The sequence below is a fragment of the Malurus melanocephalus genome, unplaced genomic scaffold (assembly GCF_030028575.1).
Source record: "Malurus melanocephalus ecotype Western Australia unplaced genomic scaffold, MMel_1.1 scaffold_155, whole genome shotgun sequence".
NCBI classification, from domain to species: Eukaryota; Metazoa; Chordata; class Aves; order Passeriformes; family Maluridae; genus Malurus; species Malurus melanocephalus.
The window spans coordinates 1,141,515-1,168,334 of NW_026623387.1; the positions used below are offsets into that span (position 1 = coordinate 1,141,515).

Sequence of the window (26,820 nt, forward strand, 5' to 3'; positions counted from 1 at the left end):
CCCCAACCTCCCCATCAAACAAGTTGCCTTTTCTGTTTGTACCTGATGAATATCACTAATTGGGTGGGATTGCCTGCATGTTTGTCAATGTACAGTGCAAGAAACAGTGTTTGCTTCGGAAGCCCTTGGCTTACGTTCTGYTCTTTTGTAATATTTTGAGAGGCTRTCAACAAGAGCTCTGAACAAAACCTTTTCAGATCGAGATGCTATTCTAGAGTTGGATGCAAGACTGAAGGAACAACGTAAAACAGCAGGACAGCAGGCCCTSTACTACGCTGGCTTGTTCTTGTGGCACCTTGGTCGTGAGGACAAAGCCCGTGAATATGTTGATAGAATGATCAAAGTTTCTGGTGGTGGTAAAGAGGTAACTTTTTTTTACCTGTGTAAAGATTAAAATGACCATGCATACTCTGAAGCTAGACTTAGGGCATTACTGCTATTTGGAGGGTATCCTGAACTCTTTTGTATTCTAGTACTTTCTTTCTTCATGTCATAAATTCATTCACACAGCAGAGTAAATTCCTATAATGATTTTTTTTGTTGACTAATACTCATTTTGACTTAGTAAATGATAAATAATGGCTTAATRAATGAAAAGAACTTGCTTAACAAATGGAGATAATATGCAGTTAAGCTGGTATTACTACTTGATATTAMGCATCATTCCTAGCAAAAAAATAAGCACTACATTCTCACTAGAGGGAGACATCTGGTTTGGATCTGAAGGCTTCATTATACCCAGAGGACTGAGGATTTAAATTTTCAGCTGTTGTTAAAGGCAAAATTTGCCTAGAGTTTTACTGAAATAAGTGTTGTATATAGCATTGTCTTTGGWCTTTATATACAGACATCACAATTCATTATAATCTTGAATCTCTAAAGCGGTTTCTGGAAACTTACTGTGTTATTTTTTTAAAGGAGATACCAGCTTTACTTCAAGGAGAGAAACATAAAAAATTAGATACAGAACTAATTTCTTTAGTTTTATTTTCTAATARTGCTAGTGATAATTTATATTTTAAATTTTTGTTTTGATGGCAATTATAATTTGAATACATAATTCAGCTCTTCAAAATAGATTTTATTTACTTAAGCTATAGTTAATATTTGGAACACATAAGAGAAATAAATTGATTCATTACTAGTAATAAATTCTTCAATGAAAAGACACATTTCATCTTTTAAAAGTTTGGGTGGTTTTTTAGTAACAATTTTGAGGATTGGAGAAATGTTAYGAGTTTTGCTTTTTACATGTAAGTTTTTCTTTTTTATCAGAAAGTAGAAGAAAAACATCAAGTTTCTCACTTTTTTCAGTTCCAGTATGTTTTTCAGTGTCACATAAACAAAATCWTAAGAAAATATTGTGCTGAAATGTTTTCAGAAAATATCTGTTTAATATGACCACTTCCGTGAGGTTTTGTTCTGGCTGCTGAGCACGTTACACTTGTTCAGTGCCCCTGGTGTTTTTTTCTAATTCTGTAAGTAAATGCACTATTTGATTAATTTAATTTTGGAATTAATTACTAAAGTTTTAGGTTATGCTATAGATKGGTTATAATTATATCCCTGAAGTAGTTAAAAATATACTCTAAGTCTTTATTTAGGCTTTTCTTGCTTATTRTACCTAGCATAATTTTCTATTACCTAGTTAGCAAAGAATTCCAATTKGTATTTTGTTAACAGGGGTTAATTTTGAAAGCATGGCTTGATCTCACCTGTGGTAAAGAAACTCACATTARGAAAGCGCTGAAATACTTCGATGAAGCACTGCAGGAAGGCAATGATGTTTTTGCACTGCTTGGTAAAGTAAGTTTAGTTCATTATTTTAAATCTTCCTAAATGTCAGTCTATGAAGTAAATGTAAATGTAGTCTATGAAGAGCTTGTCCAAGGAATAGAAATACATCTCAGACCCTGTAGGTACTTTAGGGTTCTTTAGACACCAATGTAAAAAGAAAGTTATAGATAAAATACAGTSAGTATTTAACTAATGTTAAATATATATTTAAGTATATTTAAATATAAATGTATATTGTGGGTGTGATTTTACTAYGCACACAAGGAAGTCTTTCATGTATTGACATGTACAAAATGAGGTTTCAAATCAGTTGAAAATGTAAAAATATGTGGTCTCTTCCTTTTTGCATGGGACACCTATGCACATTACRGAATTGCTATGTGCCAAAAAGTAGTAGTTAAACACTATGGTGTGCTTTTTTTGAATATTGTTAACACTCCTTTTTAGTTGTCATTAGTCTGTTTSAAGTATTCATTAAAGTAGTGGAGTAAATTGTTTTCTTTAGACTTAYTTCTGTTTCAGAGTATACTGCTTTGTTGCACATTAACATGATGTTTGTTTAGTATTCTAAAGCTAAATGTAAAATTGTTCAATGAATATTAGAAGACTGAAGTTCAGGMGAGTGTGCACATTGGTATTTGTTTAGGTGTRTGCTTGGCTGCATGTGGACCATTGCATTAGATTAACACTATATGTCAAATGTAGTTACTGAAAGCAGATGTTAGACAGAGAGGTATCTCACTTGGGTTTAAGAAATTGACTCTCAGAAACTACTGTTTTTGCACCATTTTTGTCTTAAAAAGATGAAATAAAATAGCACGCGTAGATTCACCTGGAATATGGTAAGTAAATTCAAAGCATCAAAGCAAAACAGAGTTTAAGTCCTAAATTTATTTCTACTTGAATTAATTAAAACCTGTGGTACTTGACTTCTGAAGTAGTTTTGTATTTGGAATACCCAGTAAATCTCATTACAGTTAGAAAATTAATTCTGGCAACAGTAGTTACCTCCTGAGTGTGGATTTTACATGGTACATACCTCAGGGCTTGAATAAATGTTTCATCAGTTSTGTTAAGTATCCTAAAATTGTGGGATATTTCATGCAAAATTATTTGAAATCTAATAAAACGATTTTACTCTTCAGCTCTGTCTTTTTCTGGCTTACAATTGACTAGGAAGTTGTAAATACCGCAGTTACCTTTATTACAGAGTGCTTGCCACACACACCAGGCTTTACACATCATCCTTTACCATTTGATTGGTGCAATATGTCTAATTGTGCTTGATACTGAGGTAAAACTATTACTTTAGGAAAAAGATTTCTCTCCCTAGYTCTTTTTCCTGTTTTTTTCCATGAAAGAACTTCAGAATCTTCTCACCTGTGTGAGTATACAGGCTCTTGATATGGCTTCTCTTCTTTCCATTAGGCACAGTATTTTGAGGTCCGACAGAATTATTCAGGAGCTCTGGAAACTGTGAACCAGATAATTGCAAACTTCCCAAACTTCATTCCTGCTTTCATAAAGAAAATGAAGCTGCAACTGGCCTTGCAGGACTGGGAGCAGACAATTGAAACRGCTCATAGGTTGAGTATGAAGTAGAACAGCGCTTAACTCTTTTCTTGCCATATTTATACTCTAAGAACACTTTGAAACAAAAGTAGATAGGTTTCCACTCATTGTTAAGGAATCTGAATTAGTTGCATCTGTTTTTWAAAAATAAATTTCAAGTAAATTAAGTAGAACCCAGCCTTGCAATTCCATGAGGATACTACCTTCATACRTTAATCCATTTTGGATGGAAGAGGATCTTTCTTAAAATAAGCATGAAATAAGAGCTGTGTTTTCAATTGAGATCYGTGACGTTAAATGACTGTGAAATGCAAGTTTCTTTTTTCCCATTTTAGGATAAAATAGATGATTGAGTGAAGGTTTGGTTTGGTTTCTTTACATTCACTTACTGTTTGGCTTTAGACTATTGCAGAAAGATCCCTTCAATTTGGAAGCCATAAGAATGGAGGCCCTGCATCATCTATGCAGGGAAGGAAATTTATCTGAGGTGAGTCTTTTCATTAGCAGAATGTTGAGCACGACACAGTGCATGTGGCATCTAGTCCCTCCAGAGGTTATCATCTTTATGTATTCTCCTCATATACTTTGCCTGATCCTCTTCTGCACTAATCTGCAGGAGGTATATTCTCCTATTCTGATTTGAATGGCTGGTCTAACTTGTCTTTTCTGGATGCCAAGGAAAAGATAATTTTTAACCTTCATCTTTCCAGAGAACAGGTGTTAAGCCAAATAGAAATCTGATCTGAGCAGTTAGCTGAATCATGTGAATTTGGATCATCAGAGTGATCTTYTTTGTTTAAATGCTCTTTTGATAAATTCCTAAGTTACTGTAAGCCTTCCATTATTTTTAAACATTTTATCAATTGAAAGAAGTAATGAGGTCTTGTAGTAATAGATTTTTGGAAGCAGGTCACAGTCATTTATCAGCCGTTTGTGATGTTAGGTTGTATAACCTGTGTTTTGTTCACCATTTTTTGACAATTACTGTGGGGTTGTTTCAGCTCTAACAATTCTATGCTACTTTTGCTTCTACACCCAAGATCTCCTTTTTTTTTGCACAGGACTATATGTATTCTGTATGTACAGCGCTTGGGCCCTTTTTCAGGAAGTTTYAAAAGAATTGATCTAAATTGTCACCAAAAAATCATTCTATATTTTTCCTCCTTATGCAAAAATACTGGTGTAATTTAAGTGGAAATTTAGCAAAAAGATGTAAATGTTTTCATTGTAATTAAGGTGTTTTCAAGTTCYAGAAGAAAAGGTATTTACATTGTTTACTACATTTTTTGTTTATTGCAAAGAACTCAATGATAGGTCCACTTACAATCAAATTTGAGTCTTACGAACAATCATGGGAAATACAGAGAAGTAGTGAAAATTGCTGACTCCATTGGAGCCCTCCAGGAAGGAGGGCTGGACGTAGTGGAGTGTAAACTAAAGATTCTGGGGTAAAATCCCACATATAAACAGCCACGTCTAGGGAAAAATTTCAAGGCCTGTTAGATTTACACATTTTATGTGCCGGCATCTAAAATCTTATTAAAAAACCTATGTACCTGATTATTGTAAGGCCAGGGAAACCTTAAGTGATTTGAGAAACTAATGTTAAATGTCTGAGCACTTGGAAGTGCTTTGCYTTTGCGCATGCACGTCTGTATCATACTGAAGCCACAACAAAATTCACAGATCAGATTCCTCAGACTATGTTGCTGTTTGGGACATATCTGTTACATCACACTTAGCTCAAGCCTTTCATCTTTTTAGRGCATGGGTAAAGGACACGTGGTCTGCTTTATTGTCAACTTTACTATTCCAAAGTATTTTCTTAGGAATTCTCAAGTCTAACTCCTAGCACTGAAAACCTCTGAATTTACATTTCAAGGTGTTAGTGCATAATAAAAATATAACTAGTTTTAGTGAAAACTGTTCAGTTGTTCTAACTTACTGATTCTTTCTGTTACTTACTATTYTATTCCTTTTTCTCCAAGGCTTCAGCAAGACTGGGAGACCTAATTAAAGCACTGAACAGATTAGAACCACATAATTCTGAGCTGTTCTGTAAAATGGCTTTAGCTTTCAGTAGAACGGTGAGTATGCTTTCTTTTTTTTCCTTAAGCAGTGTGCAGCTATCGCTATATCCTGGTTTTGTTTTATTTTCTGGTAGGCAGATGTCAAATATCTACTAAAAAGTAGAAAATTGCAGACAATTAAAATAGATTAACTTATGTGGCCTTTATAACCACATTTTTCAAGTCTTATATTCAGTATGAATTACAAAGCTTAAATCATCTCATTCCAAAAATGGTTTTACTGCTTGCTTTGAAGTGAGAAACAATGAAAATACACTTTAATATTCACCTGCTGTAATCATGCTGTAAGAAAGTGGCAAGGTTAATCACATAACTTTGATAGTGAAGTTTTCTTTTATCTCTCTGTTTATCAAAAATTGCTGTAAGGAAGCATTTTAAGCAACTATTAACTRTTCCTTTGTGTATGGGATTGTATATTTATGTTTGAATCCATTCCACTTTAATGTCACAGTTTTTATGTACACAGACTAATTTATTGTCTTAACTTGTTGTCTTAACTACTACGRCTATATTCTGTGTGTTTGTCTAATTGAATCCAAAAACTAAGAAAAAGCTTAAAGATTGTTCTTACCATCAGTGTGGCCGGAACCAGCTCATCCTTCAGCACACACAAACCTTAGTTGAARAAGCATTTGATTTGGCATCTGACAATGCAGAATTTGCTACTGAACTTGGCTACCAAATGATTTTACAAGGGAGCGTGAAGGAAGCTCTAAAATGGTACAAGACTGCTATGACACTTGATGAAACAAGTGTTCCTGCAYTAACTGGTAAGGTCTTACACTTCATTTTGATTTTTGCTGGACAATGCTTTTTTATCAAATTTTGCTCCTACTGCTACTGGGAAAATCTAGAACTAATGGAACAGGAGCATCAGGTTGTACTTTGAGATTCATGGTACACTGTCTTCCTTGTAACAACAGTGTCTCCTTACTGGATATGTCTTTTGGTCTTCCCTTTTGAAAAATAAATCTTTTCTAAATTAGAGATCTCAGAGTAATAGTAGGAACAGACATTTGGCTGTGTTTTACTTTTTAAAAAAATTTCTGTAGGGCATAAGAGCTAGAGAACTCTTAGGCACAACAAAAATTAAAAATCAAGGGCAGTTGATAKAACAAGCTGTCCATGTCTTCATTTGTGTGCAAATTAGGTTGAGAAACMTAAGTCAAAGCAAAGCATCATACTTTGGATGTAAACATAAAAAATCTCACCAATTTATAACAAGTCCCTTAAACCCCCCTTTATTAAAAAGTGTCAAGAAAATGGAGAGTAAATATGTCATATTTTCTTGGCAGATTTTTCCATTTTTTTCTCCTTGGCTATGCCATGGCCTTAAATAGTATTAAAAATCTGGATGGCAGGAGTGGTTTGTGTGTGTGTGTTGGGGTTATTTTCGTTCTTGTACTTTTTCTGAATTAAGAATCCAAGTTTTATGCTCCTTCTACTTAGTGTCAAACCCGTTGAAGTTTGACTCTTTCAAGCTGCTTTATAGCATTGATGTATCAATCATGTATCATCTACCCTAGGTTTTTTTGAGGATGTAAAATTTGCATTACTGTAAGTGTTGATCCATTCTTTCATGTCACTGCTTTATGAAGAGGTTCTGGAAAAGAAAGCATGCTTTTGACTAGGAAGATGGATTGGCAATAAAGTCTTTCCATGTGTTACAGGAATTATCCATTGTCAGCTAATACAAGGTCAATTAGAAGATGCAGAGCAGCAGTTGGAGTTTCTTAACGAAATTCARCAGTCCATTGGGAAATCTGGGGTAGGAAACATCTTTGTTCTTGAAGTTAATTTGATTACAATCTGAACTGTAGCATTCTAGCTATTACACGTTCTATATTTCTGTCACTTGAGTAGAGTGCTATTTATGGAGTGCTGTTAAGTCTAAGTTTCAGGTTTTCCTCCTATCTAAGTTAATGTGTTGCTTAACTTTGCAACACAAAGCTGTTCGCTAYAGAATGAAAACATCATTTTCTAGCTGTGTTTTTTCTCTGAAGGTAAGTTTGAAATCACAAGGAAGGACATATATTCATTATTTTCAGGATTTTGTGATAAGACAAATGTAAAGGCTTTTGCACAAATTAAAGGAAAGAATTGATAGAATAATCATCAAGTGTCCTTTGCAATATACTAAATGTCTTACAGTATCCCTAAATATAAAGAAGTGGCTAACATTCATAATTCTGTAGTACYGTATGAGTAACAGGTGAATGTATYTGGACTATACAGAATRTTTGARTTTTTGTGGGKTTTTTTTTCTGTAGGAATTATCATTCTTACGTGCAGTCCTAGCTATGAAAAAACATAAGAGACAAGAAGAAGTTATTGCCTTATTGAATGATGTTCTGGAGACTCACTTTTCATCTTTGAAAGGATTTCCTCTTGGTGTGGAATATTTTGAAAAACTAAACCCTGATTTCTTGCTAGAAGTTATTAGAGAATATCTTAATTTTTGCCCAGCACAGGTAAGCAGCTTTGGTCACATGTCTGAAAATGTGAGTTATTTCATTTTAAGAACAGTTAATCATGAAGCAAAAAAATAAAATTCCCTCTTAAAATATCAATTTATTTGAAGTGAGAGTACATTATAAGATATTACACCACTGTTTAGTCAAAGTAATGATAAAAATACATCTTTTGTGATGTGAGCAAGTGGCAGTAATGACACCTGAGGGAACTTGGAATATTTATTCAATGCACTCYGTGCATGTAGTTGTACATTCTTAGTATCTCTTAAGAAGCTCTAACAATACAGTGACTAGGACTTTCTCATTTTGAAACTAGGATCCTCACACTGACATCATGTTCAAAAATATGAAAAATTTTTGTCAGCTTARGATATCTTTTCAATATACATACATTCTTTCTTTTGTGTGTTGGTAAAAATCAGTGGAACACTGCCTTATTATATTCTTATTATTGCTAATTCCAGTGAAATTTCACCTGCTTGAGTGGCTTAATTTTTTGTGGCTCAATGTGTGTGCTCTAGTTTTGGTAACAAAGGCATGTAGAACTTAATRAATTGAATGGGGACCTGACATCTTTAAAGCAGAAGAAACACATTTAAAGTTTCTTTAAATAGTGTCTTCCTTGAATAGATTCAGATTSTTCTGAAATAGCTGGGAACTGTCTTCTGTTATCCTGTCATTATTTCTAGCCTAATTATAGAACCTTTCCATAAATATGTTTATGTAGAGCTCTAAAATCTTAACAGCAAAACAAGTAGCTTTCCATTGTTATGAACTTYTATAAGAAAATCGTAATGTTTGCAGGTCTAAAATGTCAGTAGCAGTGACATTTTCATGTCACAGATGAGATAATAAGAAGTGTTATTCTATGAGGTGGTATCTTATCTGAAGACGTCCCTGGGATATGATCCAGAAGTACTGAATAGCAGTGGTGGTTTTTAATTTGGAATTAATCTGCTTTTCTAAATTGTTGTCCACAGAAAGAGTTTTAGAGGAAAAGATAGGCTTTTGCTGAAGTTTCCTTATCTCTTTGTTGCAAAAAAGAGACGTGGTGTTTGAGGAGTTAGCTAGGCTATGGAGGCTTCCATTTTGGTTTGGAGATGCTGCTTCTCCTGGAYATGGGTCATGTGGAAGTTCTACTTGTGAACAGAATGATGTTTAGGTTGCCTTTTCTTTTTTTTATTGTATAAATCAGGCAGCAACTAACCGTAGTAACAGAAGGAAACTAATGGTGTTTCTGATAAAAAGCAACTAAAACATGGTATATTGTACCAGSAGTTTGCATGAAAGTAGCTATTTTTCAGCTGCTATTTCAGTTTGCTGCTAGCAGTTTGAGTATGCTCTATGGTATGGGATGAGGGGTAGGAATGACAGGACCAGAATCTTTTCTTCCCATCCTTCTCATCATTCATTCCAACTTCAGCTTTCTTGAAATTTAATTCATGATACTGGTGTGTTGGATGAGTTGCCCTGGTGATTCAGAATGTGTCACCAAATGCTGATGGACTGACTCTTCTACTTATGTCAGGTCTAAAGTGTTTTATCATCCTTGAAGACTCTGAGACTGTCTTGTGTTCCTGCTGATACCAAGAAGTTGCCCCCTTAAATTTCAGACACTTTTAAATGTTTTTTCACGGTGACAGCTGCTTGAACTGAAGGAAATTATAAAGCTTAGCTAGTGATCATTTGAGTTTAAAGTGAAGCTCAGCCTTAAAATGAAATCTAAATCTAAAACCTGTTGACTCTAGTGCTGGTTTTTGTTAGTTTCCTGGGATTCTTTTTGTATTACTTGTTTTTTTTTACTCCTAGCCTGCAAGTCCTGGGCAGTCTCCTTCACCACTTCTCAAACACTGTGCTTCAGTTCTTGAAACTGTTGTAAAAACTGTGCCTGGTCTTCAACAAGCTCTCTTTTTAATTGCAAAAGTGAAGTACTTGTCAGGTAGTAGTTGTATGAATGGCTATTATTCATGGCTGTTATTTACCACGTCTTTGTTTTGTTTAATATAAAAAATGAATTTCACACATGTAAAAACCATAATGAATATTTTTCTTTCACTGGAGAACACTACATTGCACCTAAGTGAAGAGCATTTGCACTTCCCTTTTTTTGTCATTTATATGAGAGTATCTTARTTGTACAGACATATAACTATTTTTTTGTTTATTGCATCCCAAAAAGTTAATTTAGTGAATGATTTACAGATGGAACAATGGGAAAATATCATACCTTTGACCTGCTTTTGGTTTCATGTCATAACCTTATAATACTTTTTATATGGGTTTATTCACTAGATGCTGACATTTATTTAAAAATAAATTGATGTATTTAACCTCTGTATTTCATATCAACTGCTTTTTCRCTTTTCCCTATTTTAACTTCCAAGGGGACAATGAAGCAGCCCATAGTAATCTACATTACTGTCTAGAAAGGAATCCTTCTTATGCAGATGCRCACTTACTGATGGCCCAGGTGTATTTAGCTCAAAACAATACCAAACTATGTTCTCAGTCCTTGGAACTTTGTCTAAGCTACAATTTTGAGGTGAGTTGAACAAAAGAATGAAATAATTTTATTCAATCAGTCATTTAAAGTTGTACGGTTTTGTATGTAATACTTTTCAACTGAACTTTTTATAATTCTTCTRCTACTAATTAATAACTAAATGTTTATATGACGGTGACATCTGAATATTTATCAAAGAAATTACCATGGCAACAAAACTAATGCCTCACAAGTTTCACTTCATGAGTCTTACACATTGCAGTATGAGATTTTTGATTTTTTTAGATCAGGGGAGCTTTCTGTAGGATTAGCAGAGAGTTGGGAACACTCATTAGATCAGAGTTGTGCCCAAATGTCTTGAGATCACTTAGCTGAAAACTAKCATATCTTTGCAAGCATGTTCCCATCTTGGTTTCTTTCTCTGAGTGATAGGAGGTGAAGATTAGTATCTAATTAGGTATCTAATTGAGGTCTTTGCCATTTCATAGAGTTTTATGTCCCTTACAGACTTTCCTCTTCTTGTGTAGTATGGTTTATGAAGGTGGAGAATGGCATGCAGGACTTGTGCCAAATAATGATTGTCCACTTCATTCAATTAATAGCCTCATGAAGTGTTCATGCAGCAGTGTGGGAGACACTCAAAATAGCTTAGAATTCAGTTTAGTGTAAAATAAAGCAGCAAGGAATGTTTGTCTATCCCAAARTCTCATCCTGTGTAATAGTTTTTTGTAATTCAAAGCATACTAAATTACCAGTTTGCATAACTCTGAAAATTCTTACATTTTCGTAAGTAAATTTCAGAAATTGAAATTGTGTAAATTTGGAGGAAAAAGGAAACCAAAGTCTATATTAAAACAAATCTTGCAAAGGGTTTGAATATTTTACATCAAGTAAAATTTGGAAACTCTTTATCTCATTTTTTTTTTAGGTGAGAGAACATCCTGTGTATCACTTAATTAAGGCCCAAACACAAAAGAAGATGGGAGAAATATCAGAAGCTATTAAAACCTTACAGATGGCAAAGAATTTGCCTGGAATGAAAAAAACTACAGCTTCCTCCAAAATAAAAGGAAAAAGTATTGAAATTGATGCAAGTGATCGGGTGTCTGTGTTCCTAGAGTTGGTAGAAGCACATCGTTTGAATGGAGAACCGGTAAGATGGCAAACCTGTTAAAATGCAGAACAAACCTGCAGCAGGGAAAAAGCCCTGCTTGCAGGTGCTCARTTTTGAGACTACAAAAACCATTTTGAACTGTTGATATTTATTTGCTGGGATGTAAATCCCTGTTCTGTTGTCAGAATGCTGTTAGCAATAGTTTTGGATCATGTCCTTATCTTTGTGTAGCAGGGTCCCCACTATCAACAATGTCTGGATGAACAGTAGGACACTATATATGGATAGGAATGTAAGAGAAGCCATACAGTCCTGTAGTTTGGAGGTCAGCCTGCACAAAGCAGGACCTCTTAGAGCAAGGTGCTGAAGACATGCTCTAGCTGAAGTTTGAGGATAAAACATAGCAAAACAAGTGGTTTGTTTTTTTGTGTTTTTTTGGTTGATTTGCATAATGCCCAGAAGTGCTTATGATGTCTTTATTTTTGACTGTTCAACAACAGGAACTAAATTCTATTGTTTTTATTATTTGCAGCATGAAGCTGCTATAGTCATCCAAGAAGCCATTAATGAATTTTCTGGAACTCCCGAGGAGCTAAGAGTTGTGATTGCAAATGCAGATCTGGCAATTGCTCAAGGAGATGTGGAACATGCCTTGACTATGCTCCGAAATATTACACCTGAACAGCCTTATTTTATACAAGCTAAAGAAAAAATGGCAGATATTTATCTTCAGTATAGGAAAGATAAGAAGTTATATGCTGCTTGCTATAGGTAAAAGTTGGTGGTGTGCATAAAGAGTTTCCTAGACGTTTAAAGATAGTTTGATGAACTCATTTTTTTCTTTTGACTGAAATAAATGAAAAAGATTTAGAGACCTGAATTCATTTGAGTAAATGTGGTAACTTTAAAAATTATTATTGGGAGTCTTATTTTGAAAAAAAAAATATTTCAGGTTTTTTTTCTGTTTATTTTCAGAAAAAACTAAAATCTACAGAAAATAAAATTGTTTTGCACTTCTCTTGCTTAGATGTCAGTATTGACATGTTAAATACTGACCAAGGTTTTGTCTTTTGTTTCCAGTGATCTGGTAGAAAAATTGCCAAGTGCTCATACTTTGCTTCTTCTCGGTGATGCATACATGAACATTCAAGAGGTAAGTACTTGCTAGAGGTGAATGGAATATTTGAGTAGTTTGTTGACTTTGTCTAGTTGAAACATTGTGGCATGTTGACTCTTATTGATTGGTGTTTGTCAAACAGAAACTGCTTTAAGATGTAAAACAATAAAAAATATTGACTACAATGTAACTGTTTAAATTAAAGTAATGTTGAAAATACATTTCTTCTAAAAGCTTCCTTGGTGAAAGTCAAGGGGGGAATGTTTTCTAGAAGAGCACTGCCTCATAAGACTAACAGACATGTAGAGTTAGAGCTAAATTAAAATAATGAAGAAGCTGGAGATACTTAGAAGTGTTTTGAAATGTACAATAATTCTAGGTAAGTTAGTTCTCATGCTGATGGCATTTTACTTAAAAATTTTAAGTTATATAGTTCCTATACATCTTTTTGTATCCTTTGCTTTTGTGATGAACTGGAAATGCTATTTATTATTGGTAGAAGACAATGTAGTCAAGTGGATATAGGAATTTGAAGGCTATATATTTAAATTCATATGTTAAAAGAACAGATTGAGTTAGGACGTGCAACTGATAGTTTAGATTACTAGTTTGGAGATCTGTATATGATTAATGGTTGTTTTGGTATTGTTTATGTGTAGTTTTCTCCTTAATGAAGAATTATCACATAAAGTTGAACTTCCTTGATCTGTTATCAGATTTTGTTTTCTTCATACACTTTTTATCTTTATCCTTGACTTACATGTGTTTATATTTTACTGTTRAAGCCTGATGAAGCCATAGAAGTTTATGAGCAGGCCTTGAAGAAAAATCCAAGAGATGCATCTTTAGCAAGTAAAATTGGAAAAGCCCTAATTAAAACACATAACTACTCAAAGGTATTCTATAATTATTGTATTTGGTTAGTTGAGGACTGTGTCATCATGTGGGCTTTGCTTGACAGGGTGGGTAAAAGTATTAAATTTCAGAGTGATAAAGCAGATCTTTTATCCTGAAAGTAAGTTTGTAGATCAGATCATCTGGCCAAAGGCAAAGTTGGTGGATCCACACATCGGGGTTCAACTCTGTTGAATTTTAGTTCTGGTGACTTTCAGAGGGTTTGAGTCTGCACTCAAAGCCATGTTCTGTTTCCTCCATTGACAAAGTGTAAAAATTCTAAGCAACATGTCATTAAATACCTAAGTAACCAGGTTGTTGTTTATAAGGTTTGTCTTCACATTATGCACCAATTTTTGCTTCTTTCTTTAAGGCAATCGGTTACTATGAGGCTGCAGTGGTAAATGGTCAACAGAATTTCCTGTGCTATGATCTGGCTGAGCTTTTAATGAAACTGAAGCAGTATGAACAGGCAGAAAAAGAGCTTCAGCAAGCTTTAGATCATGAGCCTGGTAGGACTGTTATTAATTCATAGGCAAACATAAAATTTCTACTGTTACCTGTGTTTTCTACATGTTTCTAAGGAGTAAACRGGTTCATAAGCACTTGTTTATGGTTTAATTATATTCACAGTGGTTTAATTATATTCATTAACCTTTGTGGCCATATGAATAGATAAAGTGTTCTGTAAGTCCGTTCTGTAAGTTTTTCTTATGTCACTGTATCATTTTCATGCTTTTCAGGGGCATGTTGTTTTTCCATCTTGTTTACTTTTTGCTGAAAATAATCCTCTGATTTACTATTGTATTCCTGTCTTAGTTAAACTTTTAAGGATCTCGCTAATTTRATAGTCATGGTCAAGACAGCTTGATTTTTCTAGTGTATCAGTAAATACAGTTTCACCCTTGCACTTTAAAATCTCCTCTTCTGTTGTAAAATGAAGCAAAAAGTCTTTTATGTCTTTTTTAATGTCTTTTGATACACAGACCTTCTCTACATGTAAAGTGTTTATTTTGAGTGATAAAAAAATTATTGAACAGTTTAATAATAGTTTTTTTAAAATTCTAGTGTATCCTGGAAAAAAAATTAATTGTAGGAAGTGTACTGGAGGGAGCGATCTTACATGGTTAGCTAAAGTCTAATCTCTGATTTAGAATAGCATGTCACAATTACAGCACCTTGAAGACCAATTCTCTGATATAATGTAGCTCTAGATACTCAACTCCTTAATTTTAATAAAGATTAAAATATAGAAGCCACCAAAAATTACGTTTTATGTAGAACTGTGCTCAAGATACCACTTTGTCAATAAATTAAAATAAATTTAAACCAGGGAAGACTTGTATTATTCAAATACTCATTTATGCATATTTATTTTAACCATTATTCAAAAACAGCTGGCTGCTTTTTAAGTAGATACTGAAATATTTAGTTAAAATAATTTTGTATTTGTGTCTGTTCCAGACTCTAGCAGAAGAAACGTAGTTTGAGGTCTGGCTAAGAGTTTGATCAAACAGTCTCATGCTTTTTGCATGTGGAGTAGCAAGTTGAATCAATTTGGATATTTTTCATTGACTTTGAGGAGGATTTAGACAAGAGATATAAGGCGTGGCTCTATTCCCTGTCCACTGGTATCAAAATATCTTCTCTCATGTTTCTGAAAATGCAAATAGACTAGACAATAAAATATTTTTTTTATTGCTTTTGCATCTTTCAAAGTCTTTGGCCCTTAATCTCACTTCGTTGTAGTCTGTAATGTTTACTCTGCTCACTACCAACATACTCTGCCCACCAGCAACACACCAAATCACAATTCTAAGTAAGTAAGATGGAGCTGTGAATTTTTCATGTTAACTCTTGCCTGTCATATGTGATGAGCTTCATCTTTCTTTGACTTTACTGGGATCAGTTCCTTCAAAAATGTTTGTTTCATGTCWTTCTTACAGTTAATGAATTGTCTTCTCTGATGGAAGATGTCCGTTACCTGGTACTTCTGGCAAAAATTTACAGCAAAATGGAGAATATTGACCAAGCTATTRTTTCATTACAGCAGGTAAAGAGGACAACCAAAAATATCTGTGGCAACTTGCAGTGGCCTCATGTTTACCCCTGGTTTCACGCTCCTCCCATATTCTAACCATAGTATTCATGTGAACGTAGACAATAAGGATATGCTGGGGATAAAGCACYAGTGACTGCTGGGAAATGTAAAGTAAATAAGGTGTTACAAAGTCTAAGCCTTTAGCAGGTAGTGTTATCTGAATTTTAGATCAGAATGCAGGCTTTTACTGCAAGCCTGCAGTCTTACCATGCCTTCATTTGTGTGTGGAGCACAGTTTTAGCAKATCAGGTGAAACTGAAATTGGCCATGAGGGCAGCTAGATTACCTACCTTTAGCTCAGCATTGAAAACCRTTCAGAGAGCAAAATGAAACAGCTTTCAGTGGCTACCTGTTGTTYTGCTGTGCTGTTGAACAACAGTATTAGTATTAAATAGCAATAAYAAGATCTGTTCATTCTGCAGTTGAATATTATCCCTCAGACTAAGGATTGAAAGAACAGAGTTGGAAACTAGCGGTTTAATCCCTTAGAAAACGCTTTCTCAACAAAAAGATTGAGCAGGAGTTTGGATCAGTACATTCTGTTCCATTATACCTCCACTCTGAAAGTGAAGGTAACAGAAATGGTTAGCCTTGGTAGCATCTTCTGATCAGCAAGAAAAGTAAAGCCTGTAGATTGGTTAGAAAGGTAATTGTATATGAGAGTTTAAATACCAATATGGGTAGGATTTATCTTTGTGTAATTCTTACTTCTTTTTTCCTTATAATGTACCTTTTTCATTGTCAAAATTGACTTTTTTCCTGCAATACATCTTTAGTAAAATTCCTCCTAAGCAGTCTCCTTCTCTTACTCTTTTATTTACTTCTTTAGTTCTTCCAGGTTTCTCACTATATCACATTTCAAAAAACTTTCTCTCTCCTTTTGGTTTTTTTTTGTTGCTGTTTTTACTAWTGCCCTCAAAATTGTCCTTCCTTGTCCTTCCATTTTCTTTGAAATGTTTTCCTGTTCCTTTTCCTTTTGATGCCACATTTATTGACACAAAAACACCTGCATTTGATTTCGACAGGACTAACTGCTCATTCATGTTACTGCCTCTTAAACAGCTCTCTTCCCTTGGTTTTCAGAGAGATGTTAGAAGTTCTACCCAGATATTATTTTATGTTTTAGTTCTAATTCCCTGCTAGGCAAAATGGTAAGGGTRTAATAAGCAGAATAGAATAGAAGTATTATTAATTATTAATAGAAGTATTCTCTTTTTWAAAAAAAAGTACATTATTTTATAGTAGATAAATAAAATTCCTTTGAAAATTTTTGACTGCTCACTGCTTTCTCCAAACTAGGCTCGGGAATTACAAGGCAAAGTGCTTAAACGGGCTCAAGTGGAACAGCTGGATGCAGTTCCTGCACAGAAACAGTTAGCAGCTGAGATTTGTGCTGAGATTGCAAAACATTGGACAGCCCAGCGAAACTATGAAAAAGCAATTAAATTTTACAAAGAAGCCCTTGTTCACTGTGAAACCAATAATAAGGTCAGTTCTCCCTCTGACTGGTTTGCATTGTTTTTCCATTCAGCAGTTTTTAGATCTAGCAAGACATTTTTTCCAGTTGTCCACAGGACAGAATAATTTGCAGTTATTTCTGCTTCATGATATACATAGAGCCTTGAACTTTCTCCCCATCACTGCTTATCATGGTGGAAAAGTTGCATGTGCTGCTAACTTCTGTCTCTTACACAAACTCCTGACTCAAGTGGTCTCACGTCTGCATGCACTCACATTGAGCCTGTCTTCAGGTACCAGTAATCATGGAGATTGTTTCCATCTTGCTTGGTGCCTGTCCTCTGGARTGAACTTCAGTGATTTTGGTCAGTTCAGTCAATTTTTATCTTTGCTGTGTCTACTTTAGCAGTTCTAGACTTTTATCTGGACTTGGTAGGATTCTGGTTTTAGTCACAAAATGTTACTCTTCTTGAGCAGGATTATTGCATTGCTTCTCTCTTTTCTGCACAGTCTTTTTCCCACAGCTTGATAAATGCCGGTAAATTTGAGTTTATTTTTATCCTCTTCTTCCTTCTTATAATTTCACAGCCATGGGCTTTGGAGATAAGAGAGGGAGAAGTGAAAGTCTAAGAAATTTGTAATTATAATGAGTGCCAAAATTAAGGGTCAACTTTAGTGAGGGTATTTTTAGATTAAAAATAAATAAATACAACTTTTGTTCATTTTCTGTGATTTTCTATTATAATTATGTTATCTACTTAGGTTTATGGCAAGACTTCTTATTTAGATGTTTATCATTGAACAGCTGTCACATGCACCAGCTGCTAAATTACCAGCACATTGCCTAGTTTTAGTATTTAAACTCATGTTTTGTGATTCCAAGAACCTTGGTCCTTCCTAAAGCTACAACTTCAGTGTATTTGAGACAGGCTTTTCTCAAGGCATCTTTTAAGAATGATATGGAGAAGAAAAACAAATTGGGAAAGGAATAAAAACATCCTTAAAATGGTGACTTCCCCATTCTACCATTAAGTGCAAGGAGACTGCCTCTTGTGGTACAGGTACAGCTATGGCTTTTGTATCACTATCAAAGCCTTACTTTGTCTTTCATACCAGTACTGAAACACCATCGTGGCATTTCTCTTCAATTCTTGCTAAAATCATACTTTTGAGAGATTCTCYGTATTACAAGATGTTCTGTGCCACTGACATTTGTACAAAGTATCTGTTACCTAGTACTGAAGGGTTTTGCTTTAATCCTGCTTTGCTAGCAACACAGAATGCAGTGACATCTTAGAAAATAAAAGTCTGAATTTCTGATAACTAACTTGTTGCCTACTTGTTGAGTAATGAAAGCAAAATACTTTGTTAGCCACAACTACTATAAAGAAATTATCTGTCTATTTTTATAGTTTCAGTAGATTTGAAAGTGTTTTCTTCCTTTCATTTTTAAAAATATCACTTATACAAGATTAGAATTGAATTATTTTAGATTACCGAATATACTTTTGAGCTGTTAAAAATACACCTGTTTCTTGGTGTCTTCGGAGTTGACTTTTCTTAAAATTATGTACGGAAATAATGGAAATTCGTTTGAAGCTATCTGTACCTGGTTTCATCAGAACAAAATCTCCTGTATTTTAGTCAAAGTAACCCAAAAYGTGTTGAAATATTGCATTAAACAATTTACTGAAGTAAATGTGAATAGATTGCAGTCAGCATCATAGTGGGGGTTGTGTTGTTTTGTTTTACATGGTTAAATCTGGTAGGTAGTATGCTCCCTTTGTTTCCCTGATCAGGTAAGATACAGTGCACTTTCCAGATGGAGACTTGAAGTGGATCACAGATTGCATCATGTGCATCATTTCATGATATCGTTGTGTTGGAGTTGAAAATTTAGAGACCATTTCCAGTCACTAGAATCTAGTATAGAAATCTAGTTTAGCTGGCTTTTTTCACTTCCTGCAAAAGTATTCCTTGACTCCAAGACTGCTTTTTGGTATTCCACTGTGTTGTGCAGTAGGAGCAGCAGCTTAAAGAGAGCTTTCRTAGCTAAAGTTCTTGCATACATGCATTCTCTGTATCATTTCAGTGCTTACCCACCTGCCTTTCTGTTCCAGAACTACATGGTATGTGTTTGAGTATGAACACAGCAGGAAGTAGGAAGAAAACAACTGTTAAAAACTGCTAATAGCCTGCATGTCTTGAACAGGATGTTTAAAATACCATTCTGATTCATAAGTGCCTGTCACAAGTGCAACTAGTGAAAGAAATGTGATGCAATTGTAAATGCCTCCCTTTTGGAAACAAAAATCAAAACACCATTTAAAATTAAGTAGAAATGACATTGCTTACTATTTATCTACTGCTGATTTTGCTTTGTGATCAGTTTACCTTCTGTTTGCTTCAATGCAATTAAATCTGTGGTAATTTGTGCTTATAAACTTTACTGTGGCATTTCATTCAGTATAGTCTATGATGGGACTTCAGCTTTAAGWATGTATGCTGGTTTACATTTCAGTTTGTCAATATTTACTCTTGCTTCTCAGAAATGGATTCACACAGAGTCTTAATGTGGTAGGTTGGAMATGTAAATAAGAAGATTGTTTCTTCTGAAACTTGCTGGTACTCCAGAATTAATTGGTGAATGTTAATGAGGTATTCGTTTTTTTAATAAATTTAAAACTATTTTCACTTATATTTTTCCAAGAACATTATTTGTATCAAAATACTGGTGTCTTTAGATCAGTACTATCTGAGCAGCCTTATTTGCAATGTACCTTCAGAMTATCCCTCCRAAGAAGAAAAGTTTTGTCTGTTTTATAAGGTGAGGGAATGAAAATGAATTGCAGTAATTGACCAAGAGCCCACAGGAGACAACAAAGACAGCTCTCTGTTTATTAGAGTTACAATTTTTCCCTGAAGCCCTGTAATATCAGGTTGATACTCGGAACTGAACCAACTTTCTTCTTCTTTGAATTACATGTAGTTAAATATTTTAATACACAGGCAATGTTGGAACTTGCACGTTTGTATCTTGCACAAGATGATACTGATGCCTGTCAACATCAGTGTTCCTTACTGCTGAAGAATGACCAAGATAATGAAGCAGCAACAATGGTATGTGCTATTATACTAATACTGCATCAGATTTTTTTAAGTTTGTGTGCCTGCAATATGATATATTCATAAAACRCTACTTAGAAGAAAGCCTACAGCTTGTGATTTTGAAAAAATGTGAAAATACATGGCAACAAAATGGTTTTCTGTTTATGCCTGCTGATGTTTCAATATGAAGTTTCTAGCAATAGCAGCCGTCATTCCATCTCACTGTCAAATGCGTCTTTAAAAGTAGAGGAAAAAGCAGTACTAGTAAGACCAATGAAAGTAAGGTTCAATGCATGTTCTGTCTTTCCAGCATAGAAATATTTAAACAGAAATTTTACCTATCAGTGGAGAGAAACTGAAATGAAATAACTCACTTCACCATCTCTGCTGAAGCAGGCWGTCATCTTTCTTTTTCCCTAAATTTAAATTCACTTTGGTTTTCCATGTGCTTGATATGATGCTATGGGAAATAAAATTAGGAGTAAAACTGTGCAATGGTAAAAAGACCGTTCTTAACGTTTTTAAAAAAAATAKATTTCAAAACATATTTGAAAGATATGGCAGACTGCTCAATTACCTTTTAATTTTCACCTTATGTGAAAAATTGAGATACGAGGCTGTACTTGTTACCCTGTGTGTGTTGTATATAGTGTTTGTTTTCCGGAGAGTTAGGAAAAGTCTAACTGATTTTATTTGTTGTGCAATTCCTACAGCACTTTAAAGCTATAGTTTCAGCTCTCCACTTCATATAGCCAGAGTTCATTATTTATAATTTTTTTCATMTGTTCATAATTTATAATATCTTGTTTTGTTTTCTTTAAATTGTTCAATGTTGTAGATGATGGCTGATCTCATGTTCAGGAAGCAAGATTATGARCAAGCTGTTTTTCATTTCCAGCAGCTTCTAGAACGCAAGCCAGGTGAATATTTAGCAGTGGTACTTTTAATCACATATATACATTCTGATATATMGTTTTAACAAGAGAGAGAAATAAATAGCTCCAAAATTCTTCGCTTGATTAAAAAGAAGTATGTTATTTATAATGTATAGATACTAAAAGCCAAAAACCATTACTGTATATAAAAACATAAAGATATTGTAGAGGAGTATGAGAAAATTATTTCTCATAGATACAGTAATTTGCTGTAATGCAACATAGTGTATATAGTCTACCTTAAGCCAAATACRAATAGGGTGTTATTTACTTGTTTACTGTACAGCACTTTCTTTTTTATTAAAAAAAAATTATTAAAAATATTAAGTGCATTAACACAAAGGTAATATTTTATTTCAAGACTAATAAAGGAAACTTGTCTTGGGCAGCAGTAAGTTTTTTTTAGCAATTTTCAAGTTGTGACCAGAGAGAAAGCTACTAAAATCTATTAAAAATTATACTATAATAAATATAAACCTTTCTAATGGACTTCGAAAGAAATCACAAGAGTGGAACAAATGGTTTTGTTTGAGTGCTTTTGAAAGTTAAGTACAATTATACTTCTATAAAAAGCTGTATGAAAATATTGTAAGTATCACTTGACATCTTTATTCTTGTATCTGAAGGTACTATGTAATATGCCTAATGTATTAAATCTTATCTCATTTTTATATGTTAAAAAATTAATGCACGGGTTTTGTTTATTGAGTTATTAATATAGCAAATGAATAGAATTACAGTGACTTAATTATTTGTATATTTAGATAACTATGCAACTCTCTCTCGATTAATTGATCTGTTAAGAAGAGCTGGGAAACTAGAAGAAGTGCCAAGATTTCTTTTAATGGCTGAAAAACATTCTTCCCGAACAAAGCTTGAACCAGGATTTCACTACTGCAAAGGACTGTATCTTTGGTACTTRAAATTACAATTAAGGTTTATTTGACTATGCAGTATGTATTTAAATTACTTTCTTGTCATCCATTATCATTTAAAGRTGCTATGTTGATTAATTAAGGTGTCAGGATTTAAGGAGAGGTCGCAGTTTCCCTGAATATGTGAGGATGTTCTTCTGGGTTCAGTAATGTAAAACTGTCTTCAAATTCTAGAACTTGTCAAACTGCTTTTAGTTAGCAAAAACAAGTTCCTTGCAATAGCACGCRTGCTGTTCAAACATTACATAATGGCTGTATGCAGSGGGGTAGTCTGTTTATAAATACTTGGTTTTCTTGGGATTTGGGTAGAATTTGGCACAGAGAATTTTACTTACCTGGCTTTAAATGTTTTAATCATCCATGTAGGTACACAGGTGAACCAAATGATGCACTGCGGCATTTTAATAAAGCTCGAAAGGACAGCGACTGGGGACAGAACGCTGTCTACAACATGATTGAAATTTGTTTGAACCCAGATAATGAAACTGTGGGTGGAGAAGTCTTTGAAAATCTYGATGCTGATATAGGGTAGGTAAATTAAATAAATATTGCTTGAGTTCTTCYGTCATCTCGTTCTTCTGCTGCTCCTTGATAATGTGCCTTAATTTAAATTGCTAGAATTTTGAGATCATCTAATGCTTTGAGTATTCTGTGCTACTGTGAGAGACCATTCGATACTGTAATAAGTGAGTCTTAAACAGAAAATGTAGATTTTCTCTGGAATGCTGGTCACTTGAAATGTTACAAACAGCTTCTTGGCTTGGAATTGCTGTTTTTGAATACAGTCAATGTAGAGTGCCTGTATACCAGAGCCATTGTTTTTACAAAATGGCATGCCTTTAGCTCAAAAGCATTTYTGACTTGTAATTAATTTGGTGTGTATTAAAAAAATAAGCTTCTATGAACATTTTCCTTCTGATAATAGTAATTCCACAGAGAAGCAGGAGTCTGTGCGGTTGGCTGTAAGRACAGCAGGAAACCTGCTGAAGGAGCTCAAGCCTCAAACCATTCAGGGTCACATTCAGCTGCGAATCATGGAAAATTATTGTCTCATGGCAACTAAACAAAAATCAAGTGTTGAACAAGCACTTAACACTTTCACTGAAATAGTTGTGGCTGAGGTTAGTAACCTGTCTCATTTCCTCACTCTTCCCTTTCATAGTGACTTCATTTTTTAACTAGTCTTTCAGTTTGCATTCAGCAGTAGTGGCATGTGTTAGTGCTGTTTGCTCTAAAGATTATTTTTCCATCAAAGAATATTTTATATCAAATTTGAAAAAAAATCTGAAATAACAATATATTTTAGAAGTTTTCACTTGAATTACAAACTTAGACTACAACTAAATGCTAATATTGCTGGTTACTGAAATGTGAGTAGGCTCTTCGGTTGCTGGGCTTTTTAAATCACATTTGTGCCTGCAGTTCTKACTGCTTGCTTTTGAGGCTCTTGCATAGAACGGTGGCTTTTAAGATTCCTGTTTGTTTATATATAGCTTGGATACATACAGTTTAGACTTAAATTTTTACAAGCTGTTTACCTAATAAGAGGAATCAGGGTTCTTGTTTCTGATACCTGACAGGTGCTTCTACATGTACAAAATAACACTTTTATTTTAACTTCRAGTTACTCCATTTTTATCTGAAGTATTTATATGTCTATAACAAGGATAGCTCTTAGTGATATCCTTGTGAGATTAAATACCTGTGGATTTTTATAGCAATTCTTCTGCCTGGTGGTTATCATGATTGCAGAAGTAATTGTAGCACTAGGTGGAAAATATATCTGTAGGGTTAGATGCTCTATCTTTATTTCYTGAGATTTAGCTTTTAGATTACTTTTTAGATAACTAGTGAAAGTCTTACTTAAAAAAAAAATCAATTGAATTAAGAAAGCACTAAACAGTCATTGTACTTTTTACKGCAGAAGGATCATATACCAGCACTTTTGGGAATGGCCACGGCCTACATGATCTTAAAACAGACTCCACGAGCCAGAAATCAGTTAAAACGGATTTCAAAAATGAGCTGGAATCCCATTGATGCAGAGGAGTTTGAAAAGAGTTGGCTTCTGCTTGCAGATATATATATTCAATCTGCAAAATATGATATGGCAGGTGAACTTCTAAAACGATGCCTTCGTCATAACAGGGTAAGTCAATGTACATTGAAAGTAACCTTAGTAACTTTCTGTTTGAATTCATCTAAATGTTTTGTTTTCCTCTGAAACTGATTTTTGAAAAGTATTTATTTATTCAGTTGCCTGGTATTTCACTTCTTGAGGAAAAATAAGCCAAAAGAAGACAGGAAACCAGCAACTTTCACACTGGAGGGTAGTATACAAACCTGTGCATGCTGCTTAGTCATTCTTGTCCATGTTCTGTCTCTACCCAGGTTTTAGCTGTGAGGACTCTAAAAGCTTAGGGTGTTTATGAAGTGTCCCAGATGCATTTTACTTAGTCTCACAGAGTGGATGTTGAAAGATCTAGCTGTATAAATTTTGACGTTTCTCCAACTTGCATGCAAAGCTGCTAAGCAGGGATTGTGCTATACAAATAGAGGTTGAATAGTTTTGATCTGAACATACCTGGTCAATCCACAAGACAATAGGTGGTGTTCTCCAATTTAGAAGACTTGATTAGATTGAGAAAACACATTATTGGGATTCTTTCATTTTTAGGATTTTTTTTTACAGAATTGAATGAGATATATATGCAAATTAAGTAAATATGTTGAGTGAAAAATTCATAAAAGCATASTGTGATTTAAAATATGGATTTGTTGTGATTTTTAAAAGATTTAGGATTGGTTAGTGAGATCCCAGTGAGCAGACTGTTATTATGAAAGTGGGGCTTCTTACTGATTTCCCTTCTTGATTTTGATCTTTYTTGTTTTGTTTATCACAAGTGTGAGGGGGTGTATATTTTTATCCTCAACTTTCAGGCATTCCCATACTGATACCAGTATGTTGTTATTTGAAAGCTTTTCATCTGTAGATTTTGAAAGCCTAACTGGAAATTGTAAATATAAAGATGGAAGGTAATTTATATGTCAGTATTTCTTGGCACTTTCTATGTAAAAAAGGTGCATATGTTTTTCTCTTGAAAATATTTGGCCTATTGGCAGCATAATAATATAAACTGTTCATGGTAAGGGCATACAGTAGTTTGGTYTTTTATAAGTTATTTTACTGCTTTAGGTACTAAATGTAAGATTTCTATATGAATTATTATGTCTTTCATATGAAGTTTTATTATGGAGCTAGATGGATTTATATGTATGTATAATATAAGCAAGGCTGCTATTTCCAGCTAGTGCTTAATAGTTTCTTGGAACCTGTTTTTCAGATGCTTGTGACTTGCCGCTTGGATTTATAAGAAATTAAAAACTTAATGGTTGATTTTTCTCTTTAGGTTACTTGTGACTGTCTTTAAGCTTTAATTGGAAAGTTGTAATGTTAAACCATTTCCAAACAAAGCTATGAACATACTTTCTTAAGAAAAAAAAAAGAAAACATTATTTGGAAAGTACATTTTCCAGATAGACTTGAAATGCAGCTGCATAGTAAGGTTATTATGAACTGAGAGAGGTATCTATTTTTGTAGGAGTAGTTGCARTGGCCTCTTTGATGAACTCTGTGCTTGACCTGGAGTAGTGCAGAATTCCATACAACTCATTTATAATACAGATACTTTAAATCAAGACTTGTGTCTTCAAAGTTAGGACAAGTATCACTTGTGCTTTCCATTTGTATGGATTTGAAGTATTTTAGCAATTATGCTGTCAGTTGTATTTTATGCAAGCTTACCTAAATAAAGTTGTGGATGAATATTTATATTTTGCAGTCATGCTGCAAGGCTTATGAATACATGGGATACATAATGGAAAAGGAACAAGCATATAAGGATGCAGCAATAAATTATGAGATGGCCTGGAAATACGGAAACCAGACGAATCCAACAGTAGGCATGTATATGTAACCTATAAGTATGACTGTTTAAATGTAGAAAACCCTTTATGAAAAGAATGCATACATAGGATAAAATATTTTCTTATTCAACACCTAGAATCTGCTTGTGGGTCCCAAGGCTGGTGGTAACCCCCATACATTTTATTTCTTTAACTGTAACTGATGGATGCTGCAGTGGTTTGGTTCATGGTTTTATCTAATGTGATATGTAGATTAAAGTMGTGTGTTATTAATGAGACTAAATGTTTGTGGATTAGTTCCTACTTTTATAACACAGTTCTGAAAATGCACATATATGSGTGGATTACTAGAACTGGATGTTAACTGTATGTACTCTGAGTCAAAAAAAATCAGGAGGGTCAAACCAGAGGAAAGCTTATATCAAAACAGAAATAAAAATGACTGATAGGAATCTGACTTAGGTTAAATGGAAAAATCTCTAGAAATCTGAGTTTGGGTTCAGTCATTTTTACTAGATGTTGCTCTTCCTGTAGAACAAGCCAAGGTTGTTGTTGCTGAAATGTTGCAATTGTTAATCAAATAAAATGTATTMGAAGTTTTAGTAGTAAAGAGCTGTGATTTCTTGAGTTTGTACAGAACATAGATCAAGACTTTGCATTTTTTTATTTCTAAATCCTCTAGAAAGTGGTGATTCAACAAATTACAAAACCTTTTGACATCTAAATAGTAGAGTTCCTTAGTTAAATTAAACAGTGAAATAATCTTGCATACAAAATAGAGTACAAAATTGAAGG

At 34.0% G+C, this 26,820-nt stretch overlaps 1 protein-coding gene across 1 annotated transcript in view; it reads left to right on the forward strand.

The window, feature by feature from the left end:
* The window catches only part of TTC21B (tetratricopeptide repeat domain 21B), a 34,403-nt gene that overhangs the window by 2,433 nt on the left and 5,150 nt on the right, over window positions 1-26,820 (forward strand). Inside the window, exons 4-27 of the mRNA XM_057371730.1 lie at window positions 198-364; window positions 1,684-1,806; window positions 3,226-3,383; window positions 3,772-3,856; window positions 5,358-5,456; window positions 6,037-6,229; window positions 7,130-7,227; window positions 7,730-7,930; window positions 9,743-9,872; window positions 10,318-10,475; window positions 11,365-11,589; window positions 12,083-12,321; window positions 12,631-12,703; window positions 13,453-13,563; window positions 13,935-14,073; window positions 15,508-15,614; window positions 16,962-17,150; window positions 20,130-20,240; window positions 21,067-21,148; window positions 21,928-22,078; window positions 22,465-22,626; window positions 23,024-23,219; window positions 24,023-24,247; window positions 25,941-26,061. Of these exons, the coding sequence (XP_057227713.1) occupies window positions 198-364; window positions 1,684-1,806; window positions 3,226-3,383; window positions 3,772-3,856; window positions 5,358-5,456; window positions 6,037-6,229; window positions 7,130-7,227; window positions 7,730-7,930; window positions 9,743-9,872; window positions 10,318-10,475; window positions 11,365-11,589; window positions 12,083-12,321; window positions 12,631-12,703; window positions 13,453-13,563; window positions 13,935-14,073; window positions 15,508-15,614; window positions 16,962-17,150; window positions 20,130-20,240; window positions 21,067-21,148; window positions 21,928-22,078; window positions 22,465-22,626; window positions 23,024-23,219; window positions 24,023-24,247; window positions 25,941-26,061 (3,543 nt within the window). The remainder of the gene's footprint in view (window positions 1-197; window positions 365-1,683; window positions 1,807-3,225; window positions 3,384-3,771; window positions 3,857-5,357; window positions 5,457-6,036; window positions 6,230-7,129; window positions 7,228-7,729; window positions 7,931-9,742; window positions 9,873-10,317; window positions 10,476-11,364; window positions 11,590-12,082; window positions 12,322-12,630; window positions 12,704-13,452; window positions 13,564-13,934; window positions 14,074-15,507; window positions 15,615-16,961; window positions 17,151-20,129; window positions 20,241-21,066; window positions 21,149-21,927; window positions 22,079-22,464; window positions 22,627-23,023; window positions 23,220-24,022; window positions 24,248-25,940; window positions 26,062-26,820) is intronic.